Source organism: Aquarana catesbeiana, linkage group LG05 (assembly GCF_042186555.1).
Source record: "Aquarana catesbeiana isolate 2022-GZ linkage group LG05, ASM4218655v1, whole genome shotgun sequence".
In the NCBI taxonomy this organism is placed as follows: domain Eukaryota; kingdom Metazoa; phylum Chordata; class Amphibia; order Anura; family Ranidae; genus Aquarana; species Aquarana catesbeiana.
The window spans coordinates 616,580,592-616,595,625 of record NC_133328.1 but is presented as its reverse complement, the minus strand read 5'-3'; the positions used below and the strand labels follow the sequence as shown (position 1 = coordinate 616,595,625).

At 41.3% G+C, this 15,034-nt stretch overlaps 1 protein-coding gene across 1 annotated transcript in view; it reads right to left on the bottom strand.

The window, feature by feature from the left end:
* EFR3A (EFR3 homolog A) overlaps nt 1–15,034 on the bottom strand; it is a 194,655-nt gene that overhangs the window by 128,806 nt on the left and 50,815 nt on the right. Inside the window, 4 exon segments of the mRNA XM_073632263.1 lie at nt 721–842; nt 9,108–9,258; nt 10,780–10,907; nt 12,360–12,436. Coding sequence (XP_073488364.1) covers nt 721–842; nt 9,108–9,258; nt 10,780–10,907; nt 12,360–12,436 — 478 coding nt within the window.

Genomic DNA, 15,034 nt, shown 5'->3' with positions numbered 1-15,034 from the left:
ACCACATATTGATTTTTTTTTTTTTTCACAATTTTATTGTGTAGCACGACCGCGTAATTGTCAGTTAAAGCTACGCAAAAATGACCTGGTCATTAAGAGGGGAAAATCTTCCGGTCTGTAAGTGGTTAAAAAAAAGGGTCCTGTGCGTCTTTGATTTCGATTCAGGTGCCAAGTCGGTCAAAAATTCGAACCCGATGCACCTGAATTGGTGAACAGGGGAGAAACGGACCCTATGCTGTGAGCCGCAGCATATCTGAATGAAGAATTAAACGCCAAATCCACCATGATAAAAAGGAAGAGTTACATATTTGAAAAAAAAAAAAAAAAATCCAAAATGTGCTTACCTTACACACTGGCTTCAGTAGGTAGGACCCTGGGAAAGTGGAGGATCCCAAATGCTGGGGCGCTGTGCTGGATAGTCTTCTTGCAAGATTTAGGATCCTCAGCCTTCCCAGGATCTCACCAAAAAGGTCCGTCACCCTCGCCTAGGTGTCCCCCACAAGCGGAAGTTGGGATGTAAGGCAAGTATGATTTTATATATTCACCTAAAGTTTGATATTTTCTATATAATGTAATGTTGCTTTTTTTTTGTTTTTTTTTTTTTTACAACATTGACATGAATTGTGTACTTGGCTGAAGCTTAGCTCTATGTGTAATTATCTCAGAGCTTGTTCTAAAAATTAGGTGTCATGTAAAAGGGAACTTCCACTTTTCACTTACTCTGTCCGCACTTCAGGGTCACTGTGACAGGAGTGACACATTGCGCTGAATCGGGAGACAAAGAAATCGTAGCGCCTGTGATAGGAGGGGGTGTCCTCTTCAATGTTTGCAAACTTGACAAACTAAAGAAAAAAAAAAAAAAAAAAACATTTAGTAAAAAGATGTTCAGATGGAACGTCTGGGGAGACACAAGACTTCACAAATATATATGTACACATGCCTGCGTATGATGTGCTGGTGCTGCTTAAAGTGACCCTGATCCCCATAAGATCATATATGCATTTTAGATATGTTATTTTTCCTGTAAAAGCCTCCATTGTGTAGACATTCAAAAGATCCCACCATGGTAGAGATCGCTCATCCATGTCTTTATGGACCTTGCTTTGTGCACTGGTGCGCAGTCATGTTGGAACAGGAAGGGGCCTTCCCCAAACTGTTCCCACAAAGTTGGGAGCATTAAATTGTCCAAAATGTCTTGGTATGCCGACGTCTTAAGGTCCCATTCACACCTGAGCGTTTTGTAGCTTGAAGCCTCAAGCTACAAAAACGCTGGGAGGGGGGAAAAAAAAAAATCAATTATTCTCTATGGAGATGGTTCACATCTCCGCTCCAAAACGCCTGAAGCCAGAAGCTAAAAAACGCCTGAGGCTCAAACAAGTTCTGGAACTTTTTTTTTAGGCAGATTTGGGAGTTTTTCTTCTTTTTACATTGGTGACCTTTTGACCTGTACAAAATTGCGGCAAAAACATGTCAAAATCGCACGTCTTTCTGCCTGAAAAATCTACGATCAGGTGTGAATGAGGCCTAAGAGTTCTCTTCACTGGAACTAAGGGGCCAAGCCCAAACCCTGAAAAACAACCCCACACCATAATCCCCCCTCCACCAAATGATCTGGACCAGTGCACAAAGCAAGGTCTATAAAGACATGGATGAGCGAGTTTGGGGTGGAGGAACTTGACTGGCCCGCACAGAGTTCTGACCTCAACCCGATAGAACACCTTTGGGTTAAATTAGAGCGGAGACTGAGATCCAGGTCTTCTCTCCCACATCAGTGCCTGACTTCATAAATGTGCTTCTGGGAGAATAGCCAAACATTCCCATAGACACACTCCTAAACCTTGTGGACAGCCTTCCCAGCCTTGGGCTAACTCCATATAGAACCCTTCAGACTAAAGCCTCGTACACACGATCGGATTGTTGGCCAACAATTTGGCCTTTATCTGAAGAGCGTTGGCCCAAACTTGTCTTGCATACACACGGCCACACAATTGTTGGCCAACAATCCCGAACATAGTGACGTACTACGTGTTTTTTTAGCTCTTTAGCGCCACCCTTTGGGCTCCTGCTGCTAATTTCGTGTTAATAGAAGTTTGGCGAGTGTTGATTCGCACTTTTCATTTCGTGCTGTTCAGTTGGTTTCTGAACGGCCGTTCGTCAACCAGCCATGTTGTGGAATCGGAGGAGATATCGTGTTATTTATTATTGGCCTTGGAGTTATTGCTTTGACATTATTTTTTGGTTGAATAATGATTTGATTTGGTATATTTTCTATATTTTTGGATGCATAGAATGCACTTTTTGGTTAAGTTCTATTGGCAGATAACATGTCTAATTTTATTTGTTTTCTTTTTTTAATGCACAATAAAAAAATTGTGTAGAATAATACTTGGCTATGTGTTTTACTTCAAATGACAGTTTGGGAGTCGGCAGTTATATTTTAAAAAATACATATAATAATATGTAAAATTGACAAGGGACACCAATATAGTTGCATCTTTGATCTTAAAAACTACAGGATAATGGTGTTGTGGTAACTTGCACAAATTAAAAAAAAAAAAAAAAAAAAAAAGCATAATAATATTATTCTTGATATCACTAGGGAAAAAAAAGCCTTTGAAAATTAGTTTGCAATAACTCCATCAGTATCACCAGCAAAGCAGCTTCATTATTATCCCATTAAAGAAGAAGAGAATTGTGCGCTGCATTTGGAGATTTCATAATTTGCTGCATCACGAATGTTAATTCTCCATTACGAGCGCTAGTTTACAAGACCGACCGCTTCTGGCTCGTCCTTGCTTCCGAGCATGCGTGTTTGTACTTTGGACTTTTGTCCAACAGACATTTGTCTGCGGAAAATTTGAAAACCTGCGATCCAACATTTGTCCGCGGAAAATCCGACAACAATTGTCCGATGGAGCCAGACGGAAAGTCTGATCGTGTGTAGGAGGCTTAAGACTGGGATGACATTAAAGTTCATGTGTGTGTGTGTGTAAAGGCAGGCGTCCCAATACTTTTGATAATATATTTATATTCATATTCTCTCTCTCAGCGCTTTTTCAATGTGAAATGTGTAAATATATGTTAATAAATATGTGTAAAAATATTCACTAACAAAGCAAAACAAAAAAAATTTTAATTGTTTAAAGTTTATAAAATAGACGTGAACAAAAGAAAAAAAGCAGGAAAGTAATAATTATATGGAGCAGAATAGGGAGTTAATTAAGGCTGATTAGAGTAAATGAAGGGTTATTAGGGGGTTAAACAGAAGAACATTTGTTCATCCCTTTGATCTGCAGATGAAGAAACAGAAATATACAAAAAGAAACAAATGGGGGTTATTTACTTAAGGAAAATCCACTTTGCACTGTAAGTGCACTTGGAAGTAAAGTCGCTGTAGATCTGGGGGGGGGGGGGGGGGGGGCATGCAAGGAAATTTTTTTAAAAAAACAGCATTTTAGCTTGCACATGATTGGATGATATAATCAGCAAAGCTTCCCCTCATTTCAGATCTACCCCTTAGATTTAGAGCGACTGCACTTCCAAGTGCACTTGCAGTGCAAAGTGGATAGTGGATTTGCCTTTTGGTAAATAACCCCCCAATGTTTCTTTTTATTTTAGTGTTTCAGGGCTGAGCAATGCTGGTAATAAACATTGCCGGCTGTTTTTTTTTTTTTTTGTTTTGTTTTTGTTTGTTTTTTGACAGCTCCAATTACCGGACTTCTTTAACACAGGGGAGACCCCACTGACAGATCAAAGAGCCGAGCCTGAAAGGATCGGTTTCAGGTATCGGCGCATTTGCACGAGTACCAATACTTGTGCAAATACTCTGTATCGGCACCAATACCGATACCAGTATTGGTGCAACCCTAATTGCAACAATTGCCATTTTATTCTCTAGGGCTTCTGCTAAAAAAAAAAAATGCATAATGTTTGGGGCTTATAAGTAATTTTTCAACAAAAAATACAGATTTAAACTTGTAAACAAAAAGTGCCAGAAAAAGCCCGGTCTTCAACTGGCTATACATGAGTCCAACTAGGAACCAGTCTGGGATAAGGCTACCCTATAATTACCAACAAACTGTTCTATTTCTTTAGTGACCATCTCACAGTCAGCTGTAGAGAACAGTAGAGAGCTGCTGTGCAAGCTCCAAGGCAACAAGCTCTGCCTGAACATACCTCACCAAGCTCAACAAATTATTTATTCAAGAGCCTGCGCAGACCCAACGGAACAATAAGGTGTAATAAATACCCTTTACGGAGTTTATTATCTCCTTGTCCGCTCTCATACCATCAAGCTTGTCAGAGGGGTGGGGAGACACTTTAACCACTGACTTTGCAAACCCATCCTATCACTTATTTGTTACAAAGATCCAAGCCGATAAAACGAACAAATTCTTTTGGTGCCTCAATCCAGCTTCTTAAAACAGAGGAACAGGAGCTTAAAAATAGCTCTGGGAGCGATTAGAGAGATAACATCAAACAGAGCTTGGCTTGCCAAGAGGATGACAATCTTGACCTACTTTTTTTTGCAAGATGAGTATTTTATGAATATTTTACTGAACGGGAAGTGGAATCTAAATAAAGACACAGTTTCATGCTGAAGACTGACAACTAAGAATTTTATTATTATATCAGATTTATACAGCGCCGACAGTTTGCGCAGTTATTGTGCCACAATGAGGCTTGGAGTCATCAGATCACCGGATATAAAATTTAGGAGACTCTGTACGGTTTAAAAATAATGGGGAAAGAAAAACAAGTTTAAAAGACGACTATTTAACCACTTAAGGACCGAGCCTCTTTCTGAGATTTGTTGTTTACAAGTTAAACAGTTTTTTTTGCTAGAAAATTACTTAGAACCCCCAAACATTATACATTTTTTTTCTAACACCCTAGAGAATAAAATGGCAGTCGTTGCAATACTTTCTGTCACACCGTATTTGCGCAGCGGTCTTACAAGCGCACTTTTTTTGATTTAAAAAAATAAGACAACGTAAATTAAGGCCATTTTTTTTTTTTTAATATTGTGAAAGATAATGTTACGCCGAGTAAATTGATACCCAACATGTCACGCTTCAAAATTGCGCCCGCTCGTGGAATGGCGACAAACTTTTACCCTTAAAAAAAATCTCCATAGGCGATGTTTAAAAAAAATTCTACATGTTTTGAGTTACAGAGGAGGTCTAAACCTAGAATTATTGCGCTCACTCTACCGATCGCGGTGATACCTCACATGTGTAGTTTGAATACCATTTTTATATGCGGGCGCTACTCACGTATGCGTTCACTTCTGCACGCGAGTTCATCGGGAAGGTGGCGCGTTTAAAAAAAAAATTTTCTCTTATTTATTTTACCTTTTATTTTTACACTGTTCTTTTAAAAAAAAAATTGTGTCACTTTTATTCTTATTACAAGAAATGTAAACATCCCTTGTAATAGTGAAACTACAAAGCTCCTGATTCACTCCCTGGTTATCTCTCGCCTCGACTACTGCAACTCCCTCCTCATTGGCTTACCTTTAAATAGACTATCCCCCCTTCAGTCCATCATGAATGCTGCTGCCAGACTCATCCACCTTACAAACCGATCAGTGTCTGCTACCCCTCTCTGCCAATCCCTCCATTGGCTGCCACTCGCCCAACGAATTAAATTCAAAATACTAACAATAAGTTACAAAGCCATCCACAACTGTGCCCCCAGCTACATCACTAACCTAGTCTCAAAATACCAACCTAAACGCCATCTCTGTTCCTCCCAGGACCTCCTGCTCTCTAGCTCCCTCATCACCTCCTCCCATATCCGCCTCCAGGACTTCTCCCGAGCCTCGCCCATCCTCTGGAATTCCCTACCCCAATCTGTCAGACTGTCTCCAAATTTATCCACTTTTAGGCGATCCCTGAAGACTTTCCTCTTCAGAGAAGCCTATCCTGCCTCCATCTAACAACTGCATTATTTTCTCCATTAGCTCATCCCCCACAGCTATTACCCTTTTGTATAACTTGACCCTCCCTCCTAGATTGTAAGCTCTAACGAGCAGGGCCCTCTGATTCCTCCTGTATTGAATTGTATTGTACTTGTACTGTCTGCCCTAATGTTGTTGTAAAGCGCTGCATAAACTGTCGGCGCTATATAAATCCTGTATAATAATAATAATAATAATAAAGTAATAGAAAAAAAGCATGACAGGACCTCTTAAATATGAGACCTGGAGTCAAAAAGACCTCAGATCTCATATTTACACTAAAATGCAAAAAAAAAAAATGGTCATTTAAAAAAATACAAAAAAAAATAAATAAATAAAAAATGGCCCTTTAAGAGCTATGGGCGGAAGGGACGTTTTGACTGGGGGGGACCGACACCATGGTAACCTCCCCTCACCAATGACACCTCACCTCAGGCTTGGGGCGGTAGCGCTGGTTACCTCCCCCCCCCCCCCCCCCCGTTATCGCACCAGCTCAGGGCCAGCACAGGGTGGGTGGCTAAAGAAAAAGTTACACCCAAGCGCCAGCTGGAGAGGAGAGGTCCGAGAGGACAGTATGCAGCCGCACCGCCTGGGCGGAGCTAGTGACAGGCTGCGAGGTAGGAAGAGGAAGACACAGGCACGGCTGGAGATGTTTCGGGTCAGCTGAAATAAAATAAATAAATAAATAAAAAACCTGCCAAAAGGGAGCCAGGGCTTTCGGATGGTGTCACCCATCTAGCGTTTGTCACCCGGGTGCGGACCGTACCCCCCCCCACCCAGTGACGCCAATGCATGCAATGCCAAGCTGAGGTTTCCAAAGCGAGCAAAGTCCTTTCTTGTATTGAGAGGTATGGACTCCAGAGAGAGATATCATTATGCCCCCCTGTGCAAATCATTAGTAAGACCTCATCTGGAATATGCAGTTCAGTTTTGGGCACCAGTTCTCAAAAAGGATATCAGGGAACTGGAGAAAGTGCAGAGCAGTGTTAATTTTGGCAGCAAATTTCGATCTAGTTTGTCTTCGTCTTAGGACTTTAGTTTTAGTCCCATTTTAGTCTTCTGCAACTGTTTTAGTTTTAGTCGTAATGCGAGCTCCCTCGCATGGTGGTTAGTTCTTGCGGGCGCACTCTCGTGATACAGCCGGCGGCTATAGCCACTCACTGTATCACTCGGCCCCGCCCCCACCCGTGTGCCGCATCATTGGATGTGATTGACAGCAGCGCGAGCCAATGGCTGCGCTGCTTTCAATCTATCCACTGTAGCCAATCAGCGGCCAGGCTGAGCAGCGAAATCGATGTCGGGAGCGAGCGCGGGACTTTCGAGGGGTCAGGTAAGTAAAACGGGGGGCTGGGGGCGGCAGTATTGTCGGAAGTTTTTTCACCTTAATGCATAGAATGCATTAAGGTGAAAAAACTTTTACCTTTACAACCCCTTTAAAAGGAGAAAACCTACTAGAATTAAAAATTCTGTGGAATCTCCTCTTACCTTATCCAGCCGCAGGGTTCTGTTTGTACAGACCCAATCTTCACCTCTTACGGTGGGCTCCGTTTGAAAAAAACGTCAGAGACTGGGGCCCCCTACGAATAGGCCATAGGGGGATCCTGCAGTTCTGGCCCTGTAAAGCACCCAGCCAGAAATAAGGTGTTAAAGACCCTTTTCTGATATGCGGGGTCAAGCTCGCTAAAAAGAAAATCGTTACAGGTAAAACCTAGTTTCTTCAGACACGAGGCCCGGGTACCATCCAATTCGGCCATGAAAAGACACTTTGAATGGATCCGGTTCGCACTGGCTTGCCCCAGTATAGGATATCAGGATATTCCCTTTGGAGCTTCAGTACAGGACATCTTTGCACGTCCAACACCTAAGACACTGGCGTAAAAACTGAGGTATCCCTGTAAGGGGAGGGATTATATAGGGGGTTGAATTTCCTGATTAGGGCGTGACCAGTGTCCAATACCTAGTGATACCCTATATAACCCATCAGTTATTACTGTGGCTCTGTGTCCCGTGATGTTCGAGAAAGAAAAAACGTGATCTAATGTGGGAACATTTGTGACGTATGAGGCGGGTATTGCTGGTGCCGTAAAAATTTTGAGCAAGATTTTGGTGTGTGTGTATATGTGTATAAATTTGTGTCCGTTCTGCAAAAAGTATTTGTGAGTTCAGATACTGATGCTGGTAGAGAAGACATAACTCATAATCCACTTTATCCAAGAGGTGTTCAGTAGGGTTGAGGTCAGGGCTTGGTGTAGGCCACTCGAGTTCATCCACACCAAACCATGTCTTAATGGAGCTGGCTTTGTACATAGGGCACAGTCATGCTGGGAAAAGGACCTTCACTAAACTGTAGCCACAGGGTGTATGCTGTAACATTAACAGTACACTTCACTCTAAACATATGAACTCAATCTGATTTTGGAAAAGAATATCTAACAAGCACATATAGGCGAGACGGCCAGGTGTCTACAAATATCTAGTCATACAGCGTATAATCAGGTTATGGTGAATACGCCGGCGTTCTGAATATTGTTTCTATGTCCTGCTTTCAGTTTTATACATTAGCACAAAAGGACAATTGCATAGTTAGCCAGACTGAAAATAAAAATACACCTCTGATCAAGACAAAAATAAACACACCTCACATCCGCATAACTAGAAATCCAAAACTCATCCAGAAGAAACAAAAAAAAAAAAACACATAAAATGTGATCCTATTAGTTACAATTAGAGATGGGAATACCATTAAATACCATTTAAAAAAAAACAATTTCTGCTGAGAGCAAAGCTGCAATTTGCAAATATTGTGAGAAGAAATATTCTTTTCCAAATGCTACAAGGATGACAAAACACATCCTGGCATGCCAGAGGTGCCCTAAAGGCATTACAAAATACATTACAGAATGAAATGAGAACCATAATGAAAGTGCAAGTAACTTTTCCCTCCAGAGTTCCCATTCCAGAAACACTCTGCCATTTCTAGATCATCACAAAGTGTTTCTACATATTTACTTTGATGCCCCACAGATTGCTTCATGGTTCTGCAAGACCCTGTGTATACACATGCAACATTCAATGGCATTTCCATTCCACAGAACTTTTTGCAATTTAAGATAAGAGAAGGAGGAACTGCAAATCGACTACTTACAGAATTTGTTCCATAGACCTGCAGCTTGGGTTCTCCAGACTCCAGAAGCTTGGCCACCATATGCAGAAAACTCTCCACAAACGGCTTGATGCTCTGGGAGTGGCAGGCCATAAGGAGCTGATCCAGGGCCTCCATTGCAATGAAGACATTGCTGAAAATACAAACATGTATTTTACCATCTAAACAAGAGACTACATGGTTTTTATAATATGCCATACATTCTAGAATAGAATGCATTTTCTATTGTTAGATCAACTGAGTTTAATGTTTTCTGTTATCTTGACCCTCAGCCCTGATGAAAGGGGAGTTCTGAACCCCTAAAAACGCATTGGATTTACCTGCATATGTTTTCTACAAGAACAATAAACTTTTATCAAACTCATTTTACAAACTTGCAGCACTCCCATTCCTTACACTTTACTACTTCCTGGAGGATCAATGAGGGTCTATTTGTTCAAAATATGTAAATACGTTAGTGTGCATATTCTGGCCACAAGTTCACTTTATAGCAACTCTTCACCATCATATGAATTATTTCTCTAAAAAGAGAAGTATGGGATTCGCCTTTTTTTGTGAATCATACTTACCTAGCTGGATGCAGCATTTGTTCCCCGCCGGCTCTAACACTGAGAACCGAGCGATCAAACACCGCCGATCACTCAGTTCTCAGAGCTCCATGAGCAGAGAGCTGGTGACTGTCAGTCACTGCTCTCTGCTCTGCCGCCCCCCCATCCGCACTCACTGGAATGCTGGGCTGTGGAGGGGGTGGGAGTAGCCGGCACAGGCTCTCAGCAGCATGTTGCATGACTGTGCAATTGTCAGTGACGCAGTGCTGTATATGGTCATGAAGGGGGGGTAAATCTTCCAGAGGTCAAGTGTTTAAGCAGGATACACACGGCTCAGATCTCAGCCGGTGCAGCTGTAGTCCCCATTAGCTCACACTGGATCCTCCTGCAGTGACAGAGAGGTCAGCTACATGAACTAGAGAGCGCCACCCAGGGGGAACCAGGAGATTGACACTCTCAAAAGCTTTGCTTTTACAGTAAACTTCAGGGGACCCGTTGTCGGGAAAGGAGCGTTCAGCAGTGCAGACAGCAGGAAAGGTAAGTATGTCCAGTCCATGCCTGTTCAATTAATTTATGGTGTCAGGGTTGCTTTGAAACATCCAACAACAAAAAATCTGGCTGGAGTTGGCCTTTAAGAAGGATAGGATTTCTATTGCACATTACCATTGCTTAGGAGAGAGGATTTCTGGTAGTTTTACCTAGATTAAGTTTTTAAACCGCGGTGACAAAGCTTTTCCTCCCATGTTGTGTGGTGTAGTGGGTAGCACTCTCACCTAGCAGTAAGAAGGGTCGCTGGTTCGAATCCCAACCACGACACTACCTGCCTGGAGTTTGCATGTTCTCCCTGTGCCTGCGTGGGTTTCCTCCGGGTACTCCGGTTTCCTCCCACACTCCAAAGACATGCTGGTAGGTTAATTGGATCCTGTCTAAATTGGCCCTAGTATATGAATGTGAGTTAGGGACCTTAGATTGTAAGCTCCTTGAGGGTAGGGACTGATGTGAATGTACAATGTATATGTAAAGCGCTGCGTAAATTGACAGCGCTATATAAGTACCTGAAATAAATAAAAATAAATAAAAATGTTGTACAACGTGATGTCACTCACCCATAGCGGTGTCTGACCACATCTCTGCTCAACCTCTCCGCCAAGTAAGCGCCAATGCGGTCAAGTTTCTCTGGTGCAGAGACAGCATAGAATGTGAGTTTTTCCATGTCAGATTTAACAAGTCCATCCTGGAACAAAAAAAAAAAAAAAAGGAAAAAAAAGAAGAGGTTTTAAAAGACCAAAAAAAAGTTCAAGAAAAAGTATAACCCCTTTAATCTTTCTTGGAAATACATGTGAAGGTGATTAGCTTTACATCCTAAATGGTAGGCATAAAAAATAAAATAAAAATAAAATGTGTACTGACGCTAATCTCCTCTCTAATCTGTATCAAACACGGACACTTTAAAGTTTTATTGAGTAACATGCAACTGGTCTCCTATTATAAAAAGGCATCAGAGAGAACAGAATCTGTTACCCCTAGCAACCACATACTTTGTCAAAACTGTACAGGGAAATAGGAGGAAGATTCTGATTGCAAAACGCAGTAACACTCAGATACTAGGTCACACAAGAGGGGATTTACTAAAACTGGAGCACTCAGAATCTGGTGCAGCTCTGCATGGGAGCCAATCAGCTTCTAACTTCAGCTTGTTCAATTAAGCTTTGACAATAAAACCTGAAAGCTGATTGGTTTCTATGCAGAGCTGCACCAGATTTTGCACACTCCAGTTGTATTTTGTATTTCTTTGAACAGGAACACAGGGTGCATAAAAATCAATGTGTTAAAAACAAAAACAAAAACCAAAAAATCGGATTTTTTTTAATTTAAATTTCTATTTCTCTTTTTAATTTAAATCAAATTTTTATTTTTATTTAAAACAGATTTTTAAATCAAATGTATTTGAATAAAATGCTTTTGGAGTAAAAATTTATCTATATATAGTTTTCTATTTAAGATACCTTAATAATTTAGTTTATTCAGCATGAAATGGAGCTTAGTTATGTGGCACGAGACTGTATATTCTGCAATATTTACATTTTTGGTAAACTCATCAATGAATCCAGGATCTGCAAGCTGAGATAACATGCGCTGCATTGATGCCTTCACACAATTTAACAGCAACCATGAGAGAAAAAAAAAAAAAAGTCCAGGAAAATATTCCTTTATCCCATGTACACTACAAACTGTATGATTGAATCTGTTCTGATATCGCTGTTTTACTAACCTGACAGCTTATTATTCTAAATAGGAAACCTTCATTTTGTTTGGAAATATTAAAGATTCTAACTATCAGCAAGAATGAGCCCTTACATTTAAAGAGCACCTGTCATTTCAGATCCATCATGGCAGCGCCTGTTAGCGGTCGTCCACTCACCTGCTGCTGCCCGTCCCTCACCTTGTTGTATCACTGCCACATCACCAACCATTCCATTAAAGTGAATGGGACTGTCAGTGAGTCACCAGCGGGTCAGAGGAGGAGGCGCTGGGGGACAGAGATGACAGTTGTCCTTTAAAAATTCGGATTTGGATCAAGCCTTTTTTACTAGTGATTTATACCGTGATTTAAATCGACTTGAATTAAATTAAATCCACCCTGCAGGAAAATCAAAAAATGAAATAGAAGGAAGAAATAACTTACTTTGGGGTCTTCAGGAAAGATATTATCCACCAGACGTTTATAGCGAGGACGTAGCGCTCCGCAGCATCCACAGACCCCTAGAATATAGACAAGACCGGGCATGAGGGACATAATAATCTGCATGTCTGTACAACGTCATTACTTACTACATTTCCCTTCTACTGAGCATTTTGCTACCTTTTCACCTCCATGTTGAAGGCTCAATTAAGTATTTTACAGGTTTTGCCCCTCCCCCAACCTGTGATTGGTCAGCAGAAGGAGCAGCAGTAGACTGATAAGCTCATCTCTCTGATTCTCTGCCCTCTCCCCTTATCAGCATGCTCCTTGCACTGCACAACAGCCAGTTGGTTCCTTGTGTTGCTTTTCCCTCCCCAACCAAAGCTCTGCTGTACAGGGACTACAAGAAGTGAATACTGAGTCAAATTCAGGTAGTAAGAAATACAAGATGTATTAAAGTGTCATTAAACCCAGACTGTTATATAACGGAGTGTTCAAACTCACAAAGCCACAAGTATTTGTTTTGTGTAGTGTTATATACCTGGTTGATCCTGACTTCAGCTGTCCCTCCCATCTCCGCTGTGTCTCCATTGCAGCCTGAGATTGTGTAGGCCAGCTGGTGTCCTCTACTGAGCATGCTCATATTTTAGTTCCCTTCTAAGCTCTTCATTACCTCCTTCTTCTCCTCTGTGCAGCCCACATGATTATACAGAGCCTTGAAAAAGTATTAATACCCCTCGAAAACGTCCACATTTTGTCATGTTACAACCAAAAACATAAATGTATTTTATTGGGATTTTATGTGATAGACCAACACAAAGTGGCACATAATTGTGAAGAGGAAGGAAAATGATAAATGGTTTTCAACATTTTTTACAAATAAATATGTGAAAAGTGTGGCGTACATTTGTATTCAGCCCCCCGGAGTCAATACTTTGTAGAACCGCCTTTCACTGAAATTACAGCTGCAAGTCTTTTTGGGGATGTCTCTACCAGCTTTGTACATCTAGAGAGGGACATTTCTGCCCATTCTTCTTCACAAAATAGCTCAAGCTCTGTCAGATTGGATGGAGAGCGTCTGTGAACAGCAATATTCAAGTCTTGCCACAGATTCTCAATTGGATTTAGGTCTGGACTTTGACTGGGCCATTCTAACACATGAATATGCTTTGATCTAAACCATTCCATTGTAGCTCTGGCTGTATGTTTAGGGTCGTTGTCCTGCTGGAAGGTGAACCTCCGCCCCAGTCTCAAGTCTTTTGCAGACTCTAACAGGTTTTCTTCTAAGATTGTCCTGTATTTGGCTCCTTCCATCTTCCCATCAACTCCGACCAGCTTCCCTGTCCCTGCTAAAGAAAAGCATCCCCACATGATGCTGCCACCACCATGTTTCACGGTGGGGATGGTGTGTTCAGGGTGATTTGCAGTGTTAGTTTTCCCCCACACATAGCATTTTGCTTTTAGGCCAAAAAGATCAATTTTGGTCTCATCTGACCAGAGCACCTTCTTCCACATGTTTGCTGTGTCCCCCACATGGCTTCTCACAAACTGCATATGGGACTTCTTATGGCTTTTTTTCAACAATGTCTTTCTTCTTGCCACTCTTCCATAAAGGTCAGATTTGTGGAGAACACGACTAATAGTTGTCCTGTGGACAGATTCTCCCACCTGAGCTGTGGATCTCTGCAGCTCCTCCATAGTTACCATGGGCCTCTTGGCTGCTTCTCTGATGAATGCTCTCCTTGCCCGGCCTGTCAGTTTAGGTGGACAGCCATGTCTTGGTAGGTTTGCAGTTGTGCCATACTCTTTCCATTTTCGGATGATGGATTGAACTTTGGGTGTTCCCCATCTTCACCCTTTGTTTGGTGATTCCCTTACTGGAGTACACTGTATCTAGAAAATTATCGAACTTATTTATAACATGTATGGTCATTTTGTATTTTTGTAACATTAAAGAATTTGTAAACTTTAAAAAAAAAATCTTTTCCAAGACACTTTCTATTTACTTAAATATGACCTACTGCTGCTAAAGTCCCACTATCAGGGTGTTGTCTATGCATGGATTGAACAGTGCTCTGTGAGATGCTCAAAGCTTGGGAATTTTGTTTATAACCTAACCCTGCTTTAAACTTCTCCACAACGTTTTCCCTGACCTGTCTTATGTGTTCCTTGGCCTTCATGATGCTGTTTGTTCACTAAGGTTCACTAAGGTTCTCTAACAAACCTCTGAGGGCTTCACAGAACAGCTGTATTTATACTGAGATTAAATTACACACAGGTGGACTCTTTTTACTAATTAGGTGACTTCTGAAGGCAATTGGTTCCACAATATTCGAGGTATCAGAATAAAAGGGGCTGAATACAAATGCACGCCACACTCTTCAGATCTTTGTAAAAATATGTTGAAAAACATTTATCATTTTCCTTCCACTTCACAATTATGTACCACTTTGTGTTGGTCTATCACATAAAATACATTTACGTTTTTGGTTGTGGAAAATTTCAAGGGGTATGAATACTTTTTCAAGGCACTGTAGAGCAACACATGTGGGCGTATACACAGTGCTAACTCCCCTCCCCCCTCCTCTATGTCCTCCTACTGCTAAACACTATTTGGGGGGGGATATAAAATGCTGACCGATTACAAACTCACAAAACTTCGTTTTAATATAAATCAT